This window comes from Geotrypetes seraphini, chromosome 4, assembly GCF_902459505.1.
Source record: "Geotrypetes seraphini chromosome 4, aGeoSer1.1, whole genome shotgun sequence".
NCBI classification, from domain to species: domain Eukaryota; kingdom Metazoa; phylum Chordata; class Amphibia; order Gymnophiona; family Dermophiidae; genus Geotrypetes; species Geotrypetes seraphini.
Genome location: NC_047087.1, coordinates 206,523,994 through 206,547,539, shown reverse-complemented (window position 1 = coordinate 206,547,539; position 23,546 = coordinate 206,523,994). Strand labels below are relative to the sequence as shown.

The window sequence follows — 23,546 nt, the reverse complement described above, 5'->3', positions numbered from 1 at the left end:
TGTTTATACAGCGAAAAAACAATGCAGATTTACAATGCAAGAGACTGTACATATACAGCAGAGATATTTATACAGTGAAATTACAGTGCGAGAGGCTTAAAGAGCAAGATACAATGCAAGAGACTGTATAATGCGGTTGAAGTGGTTTACTATGCAAAGATAGTTACACATATAGCGATGATACAGAGTGGTGAATGACAAGAAAATGCAACCAGTATCTTCCTGCCCCCCATTGTCCTCCCTTCCCTCTTCTAACCCCTTCCTCTGTCACCAAGAGCTTGTATGAGTATGTGCGATGCACAAATGGAATAAATAAATAAATAAATATAAGCCTCAGGAAAGGGGGCATTTGAGAGAGAAACAGAGTGGGTCCTATGGGAAAATGCAGTATTTGTCAGCTCTTAAGCTCTTCAGGACTCAAAGTGTACTCGGGTAAAAAAATTAAGAACGTCCATTGCGCTAGAGTCCTTGTTTCTGTATTTTCTATATCCGTGTGTTAATATCCTTATAAGGCAGACCTCTTCAAGGAACAGTTACATTGGAAATGAGCAGTGAGCCAAGAGGGCAGTTATGGAGGCGGTTTCACTTTGACTTGGATTATACTAGTTCTCGAATTCTGCCGCTTATAGAGTCAGTCTGAGGATAAGATATGTCTACAACACTAGAAAAATTCTACAGACTAAATGGAAGAACCTACAAAGTGTCAAGTGCATAAAAATACTGTTAATTCTGCAAAAAAGGTGCATTAATAAATTTATTTATATACCGCAATACTTGATGGTTCTTTACAATAAGAGGTAAGAATTGTAAAAACACAGCAAACTTACACCACAAAGCACAGTACATAATATATAAAATATAACATTAAGAAATTATTAACTTGTCTAGAATATACATATTTATTAAACAGATACGTTTTTAATGATCTTCTAAGGGTCTGATAAGAAGAAGAATTTAAGATCAAACCATTAAAACTATAATGCTCGGGATTGTTACAGCACCGTTTCCTTCAAATATGTTGCTTCAAATATTTAATTGTTTAGTGTAACTAGTAATAACTTGGAGAAAGCCAATTAAAAATGTTGGTAGACTGAAAGCTCATGAACAGCAACATTTATAAATAATGGTCATAACAGAAAAAAAGATTATTGGAAATGCTATCAGGAAGATGCAGGGGAAATAATTAACAGAAATGGCAGTATGGCATAATTTTAGAATTTATAGTGTGTTTTTCTGAAGCAAAAATGACTTTGGGCCTGGTCTCTGCAGGTGTAAAGTTGCACACTGAGAATCCATCTGTATCTTTAGCTGATGTCCTACAGGAAGGACGCTGGAATTTAAGAGCCCGCTAGAGATGTTTTGGAGCTCAGCAGTCCTGTTGTTTTCCAGACGCCCTGTGAATCTTTTCATTTGTATGCATTCGCAATCGGCAAAGTAAAACAATTGAGAAGAAGTCAAGCAATACAGTACAACCGAGGGGAGCCAGGCCGACTAGTTGAGCCAGTTTACAGTTTCTATAAAATTTCATAAACCGCCTAGCCTGCTAGAATTCAGGTGGTTTACAATAAAACAAATATAAAAATACATGTACCCTCTAAGTGCGCTAATAAACCTTTTCTGTGCTCAAGAATCTGTCTTGCAATTACTTCTGCTTCTAGTTTGTTTCTGTGTAGCTTTATGTTTGGCTATTTTTAAATAAGCTACAATGGAACAATTTATGTAGGAAGTTTATAGAAATAAAGCAAAAAAAAAAAAGGAAATAAGGAAATATCTTTTTTATTGGACTAACTTGATGCATTTTATGATGAGCTTTTGAAGGTAACTTCTTCAGATCAGACAAAAGCAAATATTGGCAAATATCGGTGTGTGTATATAAGAACATAAGAATAGCCTTACTGGGTCAGACCAGTGGTCCATCAAGCCCAATAGCCCGTTCTCATGGTGGCCAATCCAGGTGCCTAGTACCTGGCCAAAACCCAAGGAGTAGCAATATTCCATGCTACCGATCCAGGGCAAGCAGTGGGTTCCCCCCCATGTCTTTCTCAATAACAGACTATGGACTTTTCCTCCAGGAAATTATCCAACCCTTTCTTAAAATCAGCTGAACATAAAATACATTGAGTTATTCCCCCCCCCCCAAAAAAAAAAAAGGTATTACCTTATTTCCTTAGGGTTTTTTTTGTTGTTGCTTTATTTCTTTATATTACCTTGGAAAGTGGACTAACATGGCCACCGTACCATTTCAAGTTTCAAGTTTATTATAGCTTGATATACTGTAAGAAGTATGGAATCTGGAAGTTCTTTTCTCTTGCCTAAACACTAAAAGGTACCGTTTTGCAACTTGAGGGTAATTCTGTTACGCGCTACCTAGTTTAAGGTGGTAAGAATGCATTTAAAATATCAGTTTTACAATCATTTATTTCACTTATATGGGCACATATACATGTAAGGGAGGGATTCAGCAAAAGACAGTAAGCATGTTAGCGCATTCTAACGCAATCATATTAGTGCACGCTAACCATTAAAAACACCCATAGGAATATCATGGGTGTCTTTGGTGGTTAGCACGCGCTAACACAATTGCGTACGCTAATCCGTGTAGCAATAGTGTAGTAAGGGACTAGGACATGACATTAGAAATGAACCGAGGCCGGTGCGAGTAGCAGGTGGAAGATGCTACTTGTGCCGGTGAACATTTCAAGAGATATGGTGGGGCGAGGGTACACGGTGTGGCAGAAAAGGTTAGTGGGGTGCATGGTGTGGCGGTGCTAGGCACCAACCTTCCTTTCTATGCCACTGGCACTTAGCGCCCTTTGTTCAATCCCCCAAGTGACCATTTTCCAGCTGTGCTGTATTCAGTAGATATGCATCAAGATATGTTGGTGCATATCTTGCAGGTGGGCATTCACATGAAAGGAATTTGGACAGAGCATGAGTGGGGTCAATGACATGGTGACAAAATTCATCACCGTTCCTGAGGATAACCATGACAAACAATCCCGTGTCATTCTTTAGTGTTCCAAGTTTATTAGGTTTTTATATACCACCTATCAAGGTTATCTCAGCGGTTTTACAATCGGGTACTCAAGCATATTTCCCTCTCTGTCCCGGTGGGCTCACAATCTAACTAATGTACATGGGGCTATGGAGGACTGAGTGACATGCCCAGGGTCACAAGGAGCAGCACAGGGTTTGAACCCACAACCCCAGGGCGCTGAGGCTGTAGCTTCAACTATTGTGCCACACACGGCTCAACTATCTCAACCTCAGTCCTTCTACACCAGCATTCTTCAATACAAGGCTTGAGGGTCAGTGGTTGTGCCCATTCATTCTCTGATTCTACCCTCTCTCCTTAAAGAATGATATGGAGATGTTTCCTGCGTTTATCCGCTGGTATTGGGAACAGTGGTGAATTTTGCCACCGTGTCATTCTCTAGTGGGGTGCACACTGATGCTTATAGATTATGAAGGTGCCCAAAACACACTTGTAATTTCAGGCTGTTCCTAATTTTTTAAAATTTTAGCATAACAATGTATTCATTTATGATGTAATTATACAGTGCCAAAAAAGTCATTGCCGACTAGAATGGCACTTACTGCGAGTCTATAAAAAGTACATATATCGTATTGGATAAGGATATGTTTCAGTGTAACTGATTTATCAAAAATGGCAGCTTTGGAAAAGTTTGTATTGTACAATTTATTTTTCTTGTGTTAAATAAAACACACACATACATTGGCAGAATATATGTGATTTTTTTTTAGCTATGATAACATGAGCTTGGGTTCAAGAACCTTCACAAACACAGCTATACCATGGTTTAAAAGTAAGTCCAAAAATATCTTTAACAGTGTAATGCAAATGAAAAGCATATAGGAACCTGTTCCTCTTATGGACTGCTATCTCAGAATGATACATACGCAGCTGGGAGTGCAATAGCAATCCAACCAAATGGGGCCTGGTTCTTACCAAACCACAGAAGATGTCCAGTCACACAATAAAAAGACTCTGGAGGTCAGCTTCTTCCTGGTCTGGACCTCTCTAGCTTGCCTCCCTTCTGGTGTTATAACTGCTTTAAGTGAACCATGTCTTCCCTACTAAATTCTCTACAGCTCAGCCTGTAACTTGAACCAGTGTAACAGGGATGTGTTTGACTGGGACTTACAGGTTTCCTATGCACTCCTTCACAGTAGCCTATGTATAGTATTCTCAAGATCTGTTCAAAAATAAGTGAACATTCATCTTTTCAAAGACTGACTTGTATCACAAAAGCCATTAAACTTTTCAGGAGAATTCATGAATCCTAAGGAAGTATTTTATCATGCAAATATGTGGAACAATGAGGCTTATTTTAGAAGCACCATCTGTGTTTTGGATGTCCAGAATCCAGCACTTAAATGTCTATTATTCAAAGCTGGGTTATGGATGTCTAAAACTGAAATGTCCAAATGGAAAGAGGGTGTGGTGTGGGCACATTTAGGGTGAGACCCCAAAATAGATATTTACTCCCCATTTATGAAGAGGAATGAATGTTTGTGCCCATAAAAATAGATATCAGAAGTTAGACATGCTTCCTTGGACATCCAGGTCTTTTTTCAGAAAAGTGTTCCTACCGAGCAGCATTCCACTGGAGAGATTAGGAGAGGTTACCGCCTCTCCTAATCTCTTGCTCCAGTGGGTGTTGTCCCCATACAAGGGAAAACTGGCAAAGGATACTGGGCTCAGTAACAGCTTTGGGAGAAATAGACCTCACTAAGCCCACTGATCTTACCCGATCCGTGGGTGATCCGAGGCAGGCCAACCAATTCACTACAGGTCCATATTGTCACAACCCGGGCTCCTGTAAGGCGCAGCGAGCACCTGGAAATGTGACCAAAGCTGAAACCCGGCGTGTCCCTTCCCACTAAAGGATCCTTCAGGTCTTTAAAACAGGCACATTCTAAAACTTGTAAGTATGCAAGGTAAAAAGGAATCTGAGTCAGAACTGGCAAAGCAAAAATAAACTTTATTTCAACCACTGGTTGAATAAATCAAAATATAGGCAACAGCCTTGTAGTTCAAGATGAACTGATATTGCATGAAATCCAAAGGTTCAAATAATATAATCAGGCAGTTGAATCTGGGTCAGCACTACCTTGTGTATAGCCCTCTGCTTCTGGACTTTAATCAGTCAAGAAATATAGTCCTCTTCACCAGAGCAGTAATAATCAGGTAAGTAATGCTTTTATCAAACAGTCCAGAACTCATAAGAATCACAGCATTATTCAGAGTCCAAAATCAGGAAAACGTTTCCCTCTAAACGTTGCTGTAGCAATCAGGTACAGCTGTGCAGGACCAACGAGATTTCCTAGCTGAATCACCATACAGGAAATACATTCAAAATGGTTTGTCAAAAAACACATATATTCCTGCTTTACAGAAAGCCTCAAAATGTGGCTTTCCAGGAGAGCTTCACTGGCTTCAAACGGGAAAGAGACAAGCTGGAAGCATAAAGAAATTAAATCCCAAATTTAGGCTTACTGTGTCTCCATGGGTGTTGGCAGAGTGTCAGCTCCTAAACAGCTTTCCTGCACCTCCATGGCTTCTCCTTCTGGCTGTACTCCAGTGTCCCAGACAGGAGGTAACTCGTCTGCCTCAAGCATAGGACAGTCTGTGAGAGACTGCCTCCTCTCAGCTTCCCATTCTCCCGTCTCTCTTGTGTGCCCCGTTATATCCTGTGGATAACCACTCCCCCTCTGAGAAGGTGGGGGAAGGGTTTTCCACACTCCGGCTTGCTTCCTGCTATTATAGGCAGGTTTCTCCCTAGTCCTGATTTTAACAGGCTGTTCAAACTGAATAAGCTTTCTGACAGTGGCAGGTCTGTATGGAGTGTAGCTTTTTCTCTTAATCTTATCCTGCCCTGTCTCTTCTACCTCCATGTCAGAGTCAGAGCAGAAGTCAGCTTCATCAATCAATTGGCAGGTCACCTGATCAGCCCTCCTGCATCTAGGTGCACTGTGAATACTCCTGATCACTGGGGCAAAACCCAGTACGGATTTAGGTTTGTTTGGGCCAAAACCCGAAACGGACCTGGGTTTGTCACAATATTCAAATGGGGCAATTGGAGGAACGCCCCCCACTGACTGCATGGATTGCTCTCCGGAGATCCTGACGCATGCGCAGACCATCTCCTTTGCCTGTAGATGGTCTGTGCATGCACACCGCGAGGATAGAGCTTGAAACTTTTTTTTTTTTTTTTTTTTTTAATCGAGCTGAAAACTTTCAGGAGCCCATGGTTTTAACCCGCAGGTTGAAAGCGGGGCTACACCATGGGTTAAAACCGAAGAGTCGGGGGCAGAGAGCAGGGGTTTTTAAACAAGCGACTGGTCCTCAGCAGTCGCTTGTTTTTTGGTCGGGCAGCCCAGTCGGTGTTGCTGAAATTGTTTTGTGAATCGCGTCCTTCCTACTTTGCATGCCATTCCCTCTCATGTGCATGCACGGATTGGAGGATGATCGGCACAGAGGTTAGTGAATCAGGTCGGAGGAAAATCGGATCGGTACACGATCGGTGTGCTTAGTGAATCTAGTGCTGTGTTTCTAAAATAGCTAACATAACTGTTTATGTTCCAGCACATAAAAATCTATTTATCTTTTCATAACACAGGCATTCATATGTTGCCATGGCGATATTTATATTCCTATGTTGCTCTGCTGTAATTTTATATGTCTTTTTTTTTCAAATGGATATTCATGCTGCTTCAAATGGATGTTCACTGACAGAACAGGATCTAAGTCAACTGATCCTATTGTAAGACTAGACAAATTTCAAATGTCTTGATTTGGATGTCTAATAGCCATCCCACTTACCAGCTTCTCCCCAGAACTACTCACCTACATCACAAGCATACTTAATCAGATAGAACTCTGGATGCTTTCCTATAGACTAAAACTAAACCCGGACAAAACAAAATTCTTCCTAGCCACCCCCAACGACAAAATCAAAGACACCACAATCCAAGTGAAAGGACTGGTTTTCCCCCTCGAACAAACATTAAAAATACTGGGAGTCACACTAGTCAAACATCTATCCCTAGAAAATCACACCGATCTTTCTGTCAAGAAATGCTTCTCGGTGCTCTGGAAACTGCGCACCATAAAAAAATACTTTGACGACTCCTCATTCCGCCTACTGGTACAGTCCTCCATTCTCAGCTTACTGGACTATTGCAATATCATTTACTTGAGCTCCACGAAGAAAACCACTAGGAGACTAAAATTGATCCAGAACACTGCCGTCCGCCTCATATTCGGCTTGAACAAATGGGACCACATCACTCCTTTTTACCACCAACTGCAGTGGCTGCCTTTCGAATCCAATCTTCTTCAAATTCACCTGCTTCTGCTACAAAACAGCTTTTGGCCTTTTACCTAGTTACCTCAATCAACATTTCACTCTGAATCTCACCAACAAGAACTCCCGCAGAATCCAGTTGTTCGTCTTCCCCTCCATAAAATTATGTCACCTCAAAAGATTCCTTGACAAAACCTTTGCTTACCAGGTGGCTAAGCTGAACCCTTGGCTAGCCCAATTGGTACTCGAGGCCCCTACCTACCTTAGCTTCAGAAAACTACTCAAAACGCACCTTTTCCGCGAACAGGTCCTATAACCCCTTTCCACCTGCAACTACCCCTTTCCCACTCTCACACCGCTCCTACTGCTCTCCCCCTACTTGGTCTCCTCTCTCGTTTTCTCTTACCTTCCATCCCTACCTTCGATGCTGCTTGTACTTTTGATAAAACTCTGTTAAAACGTCTCCAGGCTCCCTTCTTCGTTGCTTGTAACTTTGTCAAAATTTTGTCAATCCGTGTGTCATCGCGGATCTTAATTAACGGATGTGAACTGCCTAGAACTTCTTGGGTATGGCGGTACACAAGAATAAATTATTATATTAAATGTCAATTTAAATGTCTTTCTATGTTTCAAAATTCAAAAGAAGGGAAAAAAAATTGCTTTGATTGACTGGAAGATTTGCTCCTGAAGTAAAAACTCCACCCTGGCTATTTGGATGAAGATGGGCTTTTCTGTTGAGGAATATATTTGAGAATTACACTACTAAAATCCTAGGAGCAGGTGTGTGACAACAGATGAAGGGATTAAAAAAAAAACACCCTGATAATGGAGTCTACAGCAAACTGTTAAACTAAAGCTTGCAGTGTCATTTGTAGAGGCCTTTTTAACTCATCATTGTCACTTAGGGCTCCTTTTATTAAGGTGCGCTAGCGTTTTTAGCGCGCGCTAAACAAAAAAAAATACTAACGCAAGCTCGATGGAGGCGTTAGCATTTAGCACGTGTGATAGTGTAGCACGTGCTCTGCGCGCGCTAAAACCGTAAAAGGAGCCCTTAGTAGCAACGTTTAGTTTATTCAGTTCCAGCAATTTTTAGGTTCAGTTTTTGTCAGTTTTTCTGGCTCTCTATTGTTGATGCTGTGGCTACAATAGATAAGGTACCAGATTTTATCTTTTAGTATCGTCCCCTTAAAAGATATAGTATGTGCACAACATGAAATTTACTTCTATGCAAGAGACCTGACAGCTCTTGAATTCACTTCAGTTTCTTTAGAATTTGCCTCTGGCTCAGAATCATGGCAACGTTCTCCACTGATCTCGCGGCTTAATTCCTCCAGTATCAAAGGTTAACCCCAGTCTTTGTTCTTAATCTCCCTGCTGCTTGCAAGGCAGGATCTCAGCAATTCCCATTTCCCCTCTGCTGCTACTGAAGGGAACCGGCCTGGTTCTCTGTGATTCCGTGCCAGTATTGGGCTAGGCTAGGGTGGTCAGTGCTAGCTTTATCCAGATAAAGGCAGTGTTCAGCCCACTGTCTAGATCAGAGGTGTCCAACCTTTTGGCTTCCCTGGGCCACATTGGCCGAAAAAAAAATTTTCTGGGGCCGCGCAAATGCGCAAACACTGCAGCAAGACAGAGGAGGGAGCTGGCAAGACGGTAAACACCCGGGGGCAGCAGAGGAAAACACTGCATCGCCCTTGACCGGGGCCGCACTAAATACTTCACAGGGCTGCATTTGACCCTCGGGCCGCAGGTTGGACACTCCTAGTCTAGATACTTAATTCAGGGATTACCATTGCTCCAAGCACAGATCATCCCAGTGACCAGGGTGGCCTGTATTTTTCAGTGGCATTGTCTGGATAATGCTGCTGAAATTGCTAACTAGGTCCTGGTCAGGGGCACTTTTCTGGAGTGGATGGAATAGATGAAGAGATGATAGAAAAGAGGGGATGAAAGGCTGGAAGGAGAATCTTTTGCAGGGAAAAGGGTTGCAATAAGTGTGTGTTAGGAGAAAAAAATATTGCACGACAAAAGATGAGAGAAAAAAAGAATAGCATGTAAAGAAGTAGAGAAAATATTCATTTGTTTAGCAAATTTATCTGCATTTTTCAAAGTAGCCCTATATAAATTTGTAGGAGGAGTATGGGTATATGGGTATTTATGGAGTTGCTAGGTGCTTCATTCAGGGTGTGTTGGAAGTGAAGGTGGGTTATATGGGTGTAAACTGGAATTGTTAGTGGAAGGACATATGCATGAATGGGTAGGTGGAAAATGTTGTTGTGAGTGTGTAGGCTTGTATGGGTTGTTGGTGTGAATGAAAGTATATCTGGGGAGGGTATGTTCTATGTATGCAACAGCGAGGGAGTGACATGGGTGGTCAGCAGAAGGCTAGCACTTATTCCCTATTTTGGTGCAGAACAGAAAACCGGCCACTGTAATTGCAAGTTAATTGTTATCTGGAAATCTGGAAACTCAGCTCTTCAGGCTCAAATGGAAGCTTTACTTGTGTGACCTCACCACCAGGGGTGTAATCAGATGCCTAATTTTGGGTGGGCCTGGACCCCAATTGGGTGGGCAGAAGATCCTATTTCTACTTCTCCTTCATAGATATGTTGCCACTAGGATATCCTGAGCCTAAAGTGGATGGGGTACGCTACGCCATTGCTCACCACTGAAACATCACATTGAATCTGTTTGTTTTGTTCTTACCTTGTTCTGAATTTTATAATATTTTATGTATGGAACTATTTATAAACCGTTTTGGAATAAAATGGTATATAAATTTTAAAAATAAATAAATTTCTTGGTCAATTTTGTTATGCAGCATGCTCATTGCTTTGTATTTTTAATTATTTATGCTATAAACATGGAACTGTCCACATTAACTATTCTTCTTTTAAAAGGATAATAAAAAAACAAAAAAAACAGTTTGATAATCATAAAGCAAACCTATTCCAACCCTATCTGGCTGAAGAGTTAAATGTCATTGTGTGTATTTTGTAAAATAAAGAGCTGGATTTAGGCAACATGGGCTCCACATTTGAAGGTACCAAATACCCAGGTCAAAAAGGAGCTCCTTTCTGCTTTCTTTAGGGCCATGTGTATATGCTCCTGCAAAGTGGTGCCAGGGAGACAATATTGTCTTTTCTGTTTCCCTTCAGGCTCTCTAAACTTTTAGGATTTCTGAACCATGCATACAACCCCCTCTCCCCTCCACCCCCCCCCATCCCCCCTTGATCTGTAGTCTGGTCTTGCCTATGGACAGCAAAATCTGAAATCTAGTCCTAAGGCATTAGCTGATGGTAAATACTCCAGAGTGGAAAGAAACATCATTCATCTTTTCACATTCCTTGTTATATTTAAGCGATAAATTTATATAGGAACAAATTTATATGCAAACTGTCTGACAGTTTGCAAAACAGAGTATCATACAAATAGAAATAGAAAAGAACTACCGGTAATACATTTTTAGTATCTTTTAGAACATTTGTATTTAGCATCACATAGTTTGGAGTGGCAGATATTATTCCATCTGCCACTGGTCTACACTTGTCTTCCTTCTGTTGATAACAGCAGCGCACAGAATGCAGTTTGACCTAAAGCCCTTGCCATGATGGCAGAGAGAAAATTAAAGCTATGATTCTGTTTGCAAGAACATATGGGTCTTAGGAGGAAATGACTAAGAACCTTTTTTTTTCCTCAGTGATCTACAAAATATATCATAAGTAGTTCCATTTATTAGCCTCAACATATTTGTTTTCTGGCCAGTAGAAACATTCACAATTTCTAGTATTAAAAACTGACCAAAGGACTAAAGGGTAGGGTTGGTTTCTCCTTCCCCCCCCCCTCTCCAGTAGGTTGTAATGTAGAAATATAACAGAGGTTATGCAATAAAATAGAATAATGGCATATACACACATTGCTGTGGTTTTTAAGCAGCGCATTCTCCATGATTCTCCACGTATTTGTTATTCCACGTATCTACTACCATAGGACTTTCAGGGACCCCTGAAGAAGACTACTTTGTCGAAACACGGACCGTGTTGGGTCCTACACTTTCAGCGGACTAGGTCCTTAAGATTTTTATGTGGATTATTTTATCTTTACATGGATTGCTTAAGTAGACTTTTGGAACTTTTACATTTTCAATAAAGTCCATTTCAGTAACATCGTCATTCCACAGTGTGTTTTAGTTTGTCTTGGATTTTCTTCTCTGTGATTCTCTCAGGGTCAATTTCTTTGTTTTGATAAAATAGAATAATGGCATATACACACACATGCATGCACTCGTACATCAGGAGTCATCAAATCCAGTTTTCAAAGTTCACAAGCCAGCCTGGTTTTCAGGATTTCCAAAATGACTATGTATGAGATCTGTTTGCATACAGTGGAAGCAGTGAATGCATATAGATCTCATACATTGTGGAAATTCTGAAAAACAGCCCCTGACATAGCCTTTGTAGGCAAAATGTGGTCACATTGGGTTATGCATTTTTGTGGTGCAATAAAAGCCTTACTACTACTCTGTGATGGTATATACCTGATTTTGTAGGTTAAGGCATGAAAGAGTGTTGAGTTAGTCTCACAAATATTGAGAAAAAGTTAAATTTAAAAAAAAGTTTAAAAAGATAATTGGGAAAATAAAGTTGAAAATGATAAAGATAAACTCAGAGTATAAATAACAAGGGTTAGGCTTGTAAATGATAAGTCAGTGTAGCCTGAAGGTGTGAAATCGATGAAAGATACTCTTGCCACAAATTCTTAAAGGATAATATTATTATGATCCATGCAGTGGCAATTCTGAGATTCTTACCTCAGTTAAGCATCCAATTTTTATAGGTTAACCTTGTGGGGGATCTACCAGTAAAGTCAACAGTTCCAACAATTATTCTGCCAGACTGTAACATAGTAAATGTACTAGAATTAGCATTGCATCTAAGATGGTCTTTTCATTCGGATATTTTATTTTTTTTATTTGGAAGGGAAGTTATCAACATGGAATATTGTTTGGGTTTTTTTTTTTTTTTTCAATTTTCAAACAAATAAATACATAAATATTTACCCATCCTTTACAAAGTCATTCCAGTGTTTTTAGCGCCAGCTGTAGCAGCTCTGATTCACATAGAATTCCTATGTGCGTCTGAGGTGTTACCGCCAAGGCTGGCGCTAAAAACGTTAGCGCAGCTTTGTAAAGGTGGGGATTATTAAGAATACAATAGAAAGAATAGAAAAAGAATAATAGAAAGAAAGGACAATAGAAAGAATAGAAAGAAAGAAACACAATAGAAAGAAAGGACAAGAAAACTACCTGGGTAATAATAACAAAAGATATGTCTGCCTGTAAGCTGCATAAGGTGCTCTTGAAACAATCCATCTACCAAAGCTGTATCTCCCTATATTATTTAGCTTCCCTAACAGGAATCTTTCCAGTTGATCTGATGGCGTGGGGAAATCCACTGCTTATTCCTAGGATAACCAGCATAGAATCTGTTTGCTATTTGGGATCTAGCTAAGTGCTTGGGACCTGGGTTGGCTACTGTTGGAAACAGGATACTGGGCTTGATGAACCTTCAGTCTGTCCCAGTATGGCAACTCTCATGTTCTTATGTAGGAAATCCTTATTTCTAAAGTAATTATTCAAAATCAATGCTTTATCTGCTTCTGAAGAAAAGGAGACTAAGTAGAACACTCAAGTATCTCATCCCGAGTAGTTTCTAAAAAAGCTGTCAAATTAACCATAATATTTTCTCTTGGTAATAAGACATCCACAGTCTAATCTGAGATTTATGCATTAAGCTATGCCTAAAGAGGTTCAAGGCGACTTACAGTGCATTTTTTTAAAAGATACACTTTAGTACAGTACGAGAATGCTATAGGAGGTATATAGCAAAATCGATAGAGAGGGGTAACTACAACAGAGGTGAGCTAGTACGCTTAGAAAAGAAATGCTGTGAGGTAGAGATTGTTTTTACAGTGCAATTTAGAGAAAATACAACCCAGTACAGTATTAGGATTCTGCAGAAAGTCTCATCTTCCTGGTTCCCCTTTAATGCCTTCTTTAGCAGATAATAGCATCTAGTAATTATAAGTTAATCAGCATTTGCCAAAGTTAACATCTCTTTGAAATATTTCTTCAATATGATCTGTACAGATCATAATGGGCAAACAGGAAAATTTAAAAATCTCAAGTTGGAAGATCTCATTTGATTTTCCTTGATCTCAAGCTGCCTATATAGGCAAAAGTTATCCGTAACAGCAAAAGCGCCTGCTTGCGGCAATGCTCCAACCCAGTGGCGTACCTAGGGTATGTGGCACCCGGGGCCCATAATTTTTTGACACCCCCCCCCATGTAAAAAAATATTTTTTGTAATAACCATGAAACTGAATAAATGGTCATAATAGAAACAGGCAGTGAAAATTTTCTTTTATTGAACCTCATATATGTAACCATTATTCCAAACATACCATAACATTACATAAATTATGTCTGAATTGTCATGACATCAGAAGTACATATGGAGTAGTTGCAGGTGATGCTTGGGACAGTTCTGATTGTGTTAGTTCGGTTTTATGTGTTTTTGAATAGAAGGGTTTTAATTTCTTTTTTGAAGGTTTTGTAGTTTATGGTCGAGGTCAATAGGTTGTAGAATTGGGGGTCGAGTGTTGCAGCTCGAATGGCTAGGAGGTTGTCGAACAGTTTTTTTTCTTTTGATGTTTTTGGTTGGAGGGTGTGTGAATGGTGTGCGAGTTCTCCTATGTCTGGTTGAGGTGGATTGAATTATTTAGCTGAAGAAATTAGTTATCCCCCCCATTCCACACACATTAATTCTCTTCCATTTTTGTTCCCATTATAAAAAACATTGATAAGTTCTCAGAAAAAGAATACATTAAAATAAGAAGTTAAAACAAAGGCCCCTACAGATGAGAACATAACATAAGAATAGCCTAACTGGGTCAGACCAATGGTCCATCATGCCCAGTAGCCCATTCTCATGGTAGCCAATCCAGGACACTAATACCTGGTCAAAACCCAAAGAGTAGCAACATTCCATGCTACCGATCCAGGGCAAGCAGATGTTTCCCCCATGTCTTAATAACAGACTATGAACTTTTCCTCCAGGAATTTGTCCAAACCTTTCTTAAAACCAGCTACGCTATCTGCTTTTACCATAACTTCTGGCCACTTCATTTTTAAGCTGAGATCTTTCCTTCCAAACAGAGACTTTGCTAGATGTCAAATACAGCACAAGGTAACTTCACACGGACTTAGCTGTGCAGGAAATGTGAATCTCCTCATACACCCACCATATAGTGCAAAAATGTGCAAAGGTCTGGTATTTTCTTTCAATCACTACATAGACTAATGCCACACAAGCAGCGCTGTTACAAACATATTCTGTAGGTCAGTGCTAAGGTTAACAAAGTTTCCTTCCTTGGACCAGAAGGAGATACTGACAAACCACTGGAAGAGATCCCAAAACAACTACCCAGGAACAACACCCAAAGATCCACTCAGTGTGTGAACCAGTTGAGTGGAGTGGACTAACTGGGGGGAGGAAATGGGCCCGGAGTTTGCTCAGCAGAATTTCCCAGATCACCTCTTCCTCTCAACACATTGACACGCTGCCACCACCACCACTAGGAACACCTCACCGGGTAGGCCAGCAATGCTATAAACTTTATAAAACACATTATTATATTTTCTTATAAAGCACATATTTTAACTGAACTCTCTGACATCCTCAGCCTTTCCATTCACAAAAATAGAAGGAAGAAAAGTTCCCATTTCCTGCTGTCTCATGTCCCCGGCCTATACAATATTTTTCTTCTGCAGAGTGCAGACCCTTCAAAAATCTGACCAAATCCTCATTTCACTTGCATTATAAAGTACTGAGGATGCCATCTCTCCCCAATCCCAGGTCCTAAAGTCTAAGACAGTAGCGCAAACTAGTGCTGCCAGATTCAGGAAAAAAAAATTTTGATTCGATTCAGCCTATTGAATTGGTTTATTGATTCGATTTTCCTGCCCAATTGGGTGTTTTTTTCAAACATCCTGGTGGGTTTATTTTATAGCTTTTTCACCCCCCTTTGGCTTCTCCTAACCACACTGGCGCTGTGGTGTAAATAAAATAAAGAAACAAAAAGGACTTTTCCTCTCTCTGTTAAATCCTAGCTCACGTTTGCGGTCTAACACCAGCTCTGGCAGGATACACATTTCAAATCTGACATATTGTAATCACAAAACAGAAAATAAAATTAGTTTTTCTACCTTTTTGTTGTCTGGTTATCTTTCAAATCTTGTTGGTCTAAGGCTCTGGTTGTCTTCTGATAACTTGCTTGCCAGGGTCTCCTTCTTTCTTCTTTCTCCGTGCTAACCATCCATCTGCCATCTCTGTCCTCCCCTTCCGTTTCACTTCCCTCCCCCGGATGTCTGGCATCTTTCCTTTCTTTGTCTCCCTCCACAGATCCACCTTTTCTTAACTACCCTTTCATCCAGCAGCTCTCCCTCCTTCCCCACCACCCCAGGGTTCACCATCTCTCCCTTTCTTTTCCCAACTATCCTCCTAACCAGTATCTCTATCCCCCCCTCCACACCATCCCTTGTGTCCAACTTCTCTCTCTTTCTGTTCCTTCCCTCCCTAAAACCCATATCCATCATTTCTCTCTCTCTCATCTATTTTCAGACCCATTATTTCTTCCCACCCAAAGTCTGGCATATGCACGTCTCTTTGAACCCCTCCCCCTTCCCTCCGTGTACTTCTACACCAGGGCCCCCCTCCCCTGAAGGCCTGTCCCCCCCCCTTAAAAGTCTGCATCCCACCCCTGAAGGCCTGTCCCCTCCTTGAAGGCCTGCCTGCCTGCTCCCCTTGAAGGCCTACCCCCCTGAAGGCCTGTCCCTCCCCCTTGAAGGCCTGCACCCCCCCTGAAGGCCTGCACCCCCGAAGGCCTGTCCACCCCCCCCCTGAAGGCCTGCCTGCCTGTTCCCCTTGAAGGCCTGCCCCCCTGAAGGCCTGCACCCCCCCCTGAAGGCCTGCACCCCCCGAAGGCCTACACCCCCCTCGAAGTCCTGCCCCCTGAAGGCCTGCACTCCCCCTGAAGGCCTACACCCCCCTCAAAGGCCTGCACCCCCCCGAAAGCCTACACCCCCCTCAAAGGCCTGTCCCCCCCCCTTGAAGGCCTACCCCCCCTTGAAGGCCTGCACCTCTCCGAAGGCCTACACCCCCCCTCGAATGCCTGTCCCCCCTGAAGGCCTGTCCCTTCCCCTTGAAGGCCTGCACCCCCCCCTGAAGGCCTGCACCCCCCCGAAGGCCTGTCCCCCCCTTGAAGGCCTGCCTGCCTATTCCCCTTGAAGGCCTGCCCCCCTGAAGGCCTGCACCCCCCCCCGAAGGCCTGCATCCCCCCGAAGGCTTACACTCCCCTCAAAGGCCTGTCCTCCCCTTGAAGGCCTGCCTGCCTGTTCCCCTTGAAGGCCTGTCCCCCCCTCGAAGGCCTGCCCCCCCTTGAAGGCCTGCACCCCCCAAAAGCCTACACCCCCCTCAAATGCTTGTCCCCCCTTGAAGGCCTGCCTGCCTGTCCCCCCTTGAAGGCCTGTGCCCTCCCTTGAAGGCCTGTCCCCCTTGAAGGCCTGTCCCCCCCCCGAAGGCCAGCACCCCCCTACGGCCTGTCACCCTCTCCCCCGAAGGCCTGTCTGTCTCCCTTGAAGGCCTGTCCCCCCCCCCCCGAAGGCTTGTCCCCCCTTTGAAGGCTTGCCTGCCTGTTCTCCATGAAGGCCTGTCCCCCTGAAGGCCTGTCTCCCACCCCTCCACAAGGTCTGCCTGCCCGCCCCACCCTGAAGGCCTGCTGCCCCCCCCGTACTACCTCAAAGGACCGCTCGGCCCCACCACCACCACGAAGCACTGCTCATTCCCCTGGCCTCCCCGCTTCATTTCCCTGGGGAAACAGCCTGCAGCAAGATCGCACGATGCCAGCGATCTTTGCTTGCTTTGGCTGTTTCCTCCGCCGCGGTCCCGCTCCTCCTCTGACATCAGAGGAGGGGCGGAACCGTGGCGGAGGAAACAGCCGAAGCAGGCAAAGATCGCTGGCATCACGCGATGTTGCTGCAGGCTGTTTCCAGACGCGACACCCGGCGCAGGGGGAGGGGGAACCACACCGGACCGGACCGGGAGCATCCCTCAGGGCTTGGCACCCGGGGCGGACCGCCCCCCCACACCCCCCCCTTGGTACGCCACTGCTCCAACCTGAGATTCAGTCCTTGACATAGAAATACTCAAGGAACTAATTTCCTGTTCCATATTGTCTATCCTATTGTCATTCGATTTCCCTAGTGTAGTGCAAGCACTGATCCTGAGTAGGATGGATTATTGCAATGCGCTATACATGGGAGTTGCTAAAGTGAAGATGAGGGCACTGCAAATGTTGATTAACTCTGCAGCAAGACTGATGACTGGGGCCCCAAGAATGACTCACATAACCCCAGTGCTGAAGCAATTGCATTGGTTACCCATGCAGCAAAGAGTACACTTTAAGATTCTTTCAACTATACATCAGATTTTGTATCATGTTTCTCCGGTTGTCTTAAAGGGTTTTTTGTTGTTTTTTTTTTTTTTTTTAAATTTATCAACCTAGAAGGTGTTTGAGATCAGAAAATAGTATGAAACTGAGTTTAGAGGGCAACATGTCAGTCTCTCATGTTAGGATTGGTGCAGCAATGCTGTCTGTGGCAAGTGCCAAGGTTTGGAATACTTTGCCTGGAATTTTGCGATATTGTGCTGGGGAAAATGTTAAAAACTCAATTGGTTGTTAGCGCTTTCCTGTGTTAGTTCTTTTCTTCTTTTCTTTTATTATGATAGCTGTTTGCAATTGTGTCTCTATGTGGTGTTTAACCTACAGCATCTTCCGGAAAAAATTAAAGACCACTTTAAGAAATTCTTGTCCTAGCCAGACACTCTCCCGCGAACATAACTTCCACACCTTACCCTGAATTTCTTCCTCACATTAGGTATCCACTTTCCCTGTCTTCTAAAATTCCCTCTTCATAATTGTATCCTGATACTCGCTGGTGTCTGACTATTTTCAATATAAAATGTAAAATAGTTAATTTCTTATAATTCAACCTATGTATAATTTTCCTTTCAACCACCTTGCATTCATCTACTGTAATTTGCTGATTGTACAGCTCTTCTTCTTTGTGAACCACCTAGAAGTCGCAAGATTATGGTGGTATAGAAAAATAAAGTTATTATTATTATTATTAATCTACGGTATATACATTTTTAAATAAAGAAATAAATATCTTTGAGCCCACACACTGAGAAAAATCATATCACTGCTGGACTGGTTCCTTAAGCTTTGCCTCAGTCCTTTTGACAGTCCTTATCAGTCCACATATCTAATAATGAAACTTGGGGAGGTCCATCTTTAAAAGCTGGAACATCTTTAGGAAATTCAACTGATTTAATACTAGTCACTATAGAGGGACAACGTAGCAATGACTGCTGCAAAGCTAAAAAAAATCTGGGGGAGATCCTTCTTGGGACAAGCCCCCAATGGGGGAGAGATATGAAGCTATAGATTGAGAAAGGAAAGGCTTCTCCCTTTTAAACTCAATGCGACACCAGTCATTACCCATGTGTGGAGAAGAAGGAAAAGTTTTGCTCACAGGAATCAATAGATCATGGAGTAACAGGGGTACTTACAGGTAGATGTTTAGCTTTCACTTTGCATTTCCACATATCCAAAATACTGCAACCAGAAATGGAAAAGATCCAAATACAATTTAACAAAGTCCCCTGCAAACCGTGGTTCCACTTTAGCTCCAAAGGGGCACACAAGGTGCAAGGGGTACCCCTTAGGGCTTACCCCTTTGACCATACCCTTTGGCCATTCCACAGGGAACGGCTAGATTTCATACTGGGGAGCCAGCCTGAATTTATGATGTCAGCAGGCAAATGAGCGGGAATTTAGAATACTGGACATCTCAGTTTTCTAAGCAGCTCCTCCAAGCACAAAAACACTCCTCCTTCTCCCAACATGGTATATAGTTAAGGTTTATTTTACAAGTCATGGTAAAACAGAACATCTTAAATGCAGCCTACATTGATATGTACAGTATGTCATGCTTGAATGTCTGAGGCTCATTTTGGTTAATATTTGTGAGAGTCCAGTTATTCATCACAGTGCAGTATAACTTGAATGTTTGCCAAGTCTGTGTTTACTTACGGGTATTATTATTGTGGTAAATACTGTACACCTTTTTGATTTTTTTGCAATTGTTATTGTTTTTTCAGTGACATGACTGTAAAACAGAGAGAAATTGAAGTGATAATTTATGCTTCAGTGCACTGATTGCATCCATATTTTATTTTTGACTCCAGGCTCTGTTTCATTAAGAAGTTTAAAAAATATATGGCATGTTCAAAATATGCATGTGATTTATAGCCAGATGACAGAAAAGATTATGACATGCAAACTGAAAGCTGTGTCCAGACGAGTAAAGACTACATATTAGAAATCACTCTTCCAAATTTCATATTTACAGTACATAGCACTGTCATTTCACACCTGTGTGTTTAGAATCAACAGATTATATTAATCTCTGCAAAGGATTGACAAATAACAACAGAAAATGTTGTCCTCGGTCTTTTGGCAAGGTGCATGAATACAATTTCACAATTCCAATTTGGCATAACTGAGACAGCCTTTTTACTGGGTAGAGAAACCATCATCTGAGAGAAATAAAATGGCTCTTTTGAGCGTGGTTTCCCAAGTGAGACTTCATGTTGGAAAAACAAACTCAAATCTTCAAGAAAATCTGAGCCAAAAAACATAATAGCATTATGGAACAATATTGTTGGCGGTTTAATGATACTATATAGATAATAAAGAGCAGGTATTATTGCACATATTAGAGAAAGCTAATTATGTCTTTCTAGCCACTCGCCTCATAGGAAATCCAATAATAGTAAAAGAAAAGTATAGCACAAATTTTGGTTCTCTAATTGAAACTATGCATTCAGCCAAAAGACTGCAAAATCCTTTAAGAGTAAAAATGAGCACTGTACGTGGGCAATGATCTTTTCATTCCTATTCTGTTTCATTTATAGCTGGCAACGTGGGACTCAACGAAGGGCTTAAATGGCAGCCTACAAGAGAAACATCTGGACAATGACTTGCAAGGATTGACACTGAAAGTGGTGACTGTTTTGGTATGATCGCCTTCAAGTTGGAGGGGGGGGGGGAGACAGTATCAAATTGCCTAGATTTTCTCTGTTCTCTTTTCTTCTTTAAAACGTCTTTTTATTATTGGCTATAGTGAAGTGACTAGAATGAAAATCTTCTTAACACTAACTGGAGAGAAGTGAACTTTCTGGTGTTGGAAATTTTATTTCCTTTTCTCTGATACAAAATGGTCAACTCTGCATGGCTAAATAGCTAGGTAAATAGATGTCCAAGTCAGGATGCTCATAGGGCTCCTTTTACTAAGCTGCGGTAGCGTTTTTAGCGCATGCTGAAGATTAGCATGCACTAACCCCCATGCTACGCAGAACTACTAACGCCAGCTCTAATGAGGCATTAGCATCTAGCATGCACGTCATTGTACCACGCGCTAAGCGTGCGCTAAAAACGCTAGCGTAGCTTAGTAAAAGGAGCCCATAGTTTACAGGGTATTTTACAAAAGGCTCTCAGAACAAGGCTCTCAGAACAATACTAAAAGGCCTTGGAAAATACACATATATACGGCATATACAGTAGGAACAGCTATTTTAGAAAGAACAGCATAACTGGGACTTTGACCTTGCAAGTAACAGGATTTACATGTGAAAGTAACTAATTTTGCAATCTGGAATATCTTTAGGAAATCCAACTGATTTAATACTGGTCTTCTTTAGGATGACTCTTACATGGTGAAGTGCAGGAGTTTATAAAATAGAATGTCTAAAGGAAGCCAGCTAAGAAGGCAAGCCCCTAAACTCTAGTTTTTAACTTTTGGGGATTGTTTTAATTACCAGAGAAAGACTCACAATTGCTCCCTCAATCACTTTTCCAAAACCTTAGTTCAAAGGCAGAAACATAGAGATATCGAAAATGATGTCTGATAAAGACCATATGGCCTATCTAGTTTGCCCATCCATCCCTTCTTCTCCTCTGTATTTGAATCCCATTTGTTTTTTGGATACAGCCTTCATCACTACCTCCATCAGAAAGCTGTTCCATGCATCCTTCACTCTTTCTATAAAGAAGTATTTCCTTATATCACTCCTGACTATCTCCTTTCACCTTCATCTTATGCCCTCTCATTCCAGAGCTTCCTTTCAAATGAAAGAGACTTGCTCTTTATGCATTTATGCCACATAGATATTTAAATATTTCTATCATATTTCCCCTTGCTCGTCTTTCTTCCAAAGTATACATATTGAGATTTTTTTTAGTGTGTCTCCATATCTTGTATGATGAAAACCACTGACCAGTTTAGTAGCCACCCTCCATCTTGTTTATATTTTTCTGAAAGTGTGCTCTCCAGAATTGTACAAAGAACTCTAAATGGTTCTCACCAGCGACTTATACTTATTTGTCTTTTTGGTCTTTCTTCGCCCTATGCATCCAAACATCCTTCTGGCTTTTTCTATTACCTTTTTCTACCTTTTTGGCCACCTGCAAGTCCTGATCTTCCTGAATGTACAGAAGTACTTCACCTATATACTGCGCCACTTCCTTATGCTTTTGTAGGCCATATGCATGGTCCTATATTTTTTTAACTTTAAATCTTAGCTGCCAAATTCTAGATCAAGCTTTACTAGAGCCCTCCTCATATGTCCACACTATCAGGGTATGTACCATATTGAAAATTTTGGCATCTTCTGCAAAGAGGCAAACCTCACCAGTCAGCCCTTCTTTGATATTGCTTAAAGAAATGTTAAAAAAACTGGACTAAGAACCAATTCTGGTGGCAACCACTGGTTGCATCTCTACTCACAGTGAATTCCATTTATCAATATCGTTTATCATCTTCCACTCAACCAGTTTTTAACACAGTCTGTTACTTTATACTGAGGGCACTCATTTTATTTATGTCACCTATACAGAACTGTGCCAAAATCTTGATAAAATCTAAGCATATCACACCTACCATTCTTCTTTGATCCAACTGTCATGTCATTCAGTCAAACAAATTAATCAGATTTCTTTATCAAAACTTTCATTTAACAAAATCATGCTGCCTGCAATCCATTGAATTCCATAAGGCTCATTGACCTGTATTTTAGAAACATTTCTATTAATGTACTCACCACAGAGGTCAGTCTTACTAGCCCCCAGCCTCCTCCCTGCTTCTGTCATTGTGAAGAGGGATCATATTCATCTGTTTCCCAGTCCTTTGGGACCATTCCCAACTCTAAAGTTAGACAGCAGAAAACCCAGAACTTCCCTAGGTTCCTTCAGTATGTTCAGATGTATTCCATCTGGCTGCATCACCTTCTTTACCTGTAATTTAGCTAACTTCTCATGAACAAATCATTCAGGGTCTACTTCTATTTCCATTTGTGTTTATCTGCTGCAGTCCTACTCCGAGCCCTTCATTGTATTACATTACATTGATGTATTCTATCCCGCCAATACCTTTCAGTTCTAGGCAGTTTACAACAAGAAATTAGCTTGGGCATTCCCAGGGAGATAACAAGATTGATAGCTATAGTATGCGTTGGGATCTGGGAATGGTCGATACGGTTTGGTTAGATCATTTGACAAATTTCTTGAATAGTATGGTTTTTAGTTCTTTCCTGAATGTTTTGTAGGTGGGCGTCGTGGTCAGCAGATTTGAGAGGTGGTGGTTTATTTTTGCTGCTCTGTTAGCTAGTAGACCGTCATATATTTTTTTGCTTTGCATGCCTGTGTGAACAGAAGATAATAACATTTTTAAACAAGTTTTGCTTTATCCTCATTCGCTTATACATGTTCCTATCTGAATGTAACTCACCTTGAGCTATTACTATTAAGTAAAAAAAAATTCATAATTATGCTTATCACTATTTCATTTGTTATGCTTCACCTTGTACTGCAGTCAACAATGATTCTAAATAATTATCTATCTCTATCTATTATCTATCTAGATAATTATCTATCTATCTATCTATTTGCACTATCACTAACATATTTGAAAAATGTTTTTCCTCTTATTTGAACATATTGGCTATTTTTACTTCCATTTGCATCTTTGCTTTCCTG

The 23,546-nt window shown here is 41.3% G+C and overlaps 1 protein-coding gene across 8 annotated transcripts in view; it reads left to right on the top strand.

Annotated features, from left to right (window-relative positions):
• The window catches only part of GRID1 (glutamate ionotropic receptor delta type subunit 1), a 1,864,061-nt gene that overhangs the window by 1,560,031 nt on the left and 280,484 nt on the right, over nt 1-23,546 (top strand). For all 8 annotated transcript variants that reach the window (XM_033941939.1, XM_033941936.1, XM_033941932.1 and 5 more), the window contains one exon: nt 20,429-20,530. In XM_033941939.1, the coding sequence (XP_033797830.1) occupies nt 20,429-20,530 (102 nt within the window). The remainder of the gene's footprint in view (nt 1-20,428; nt 20,531-23,546) is intronic.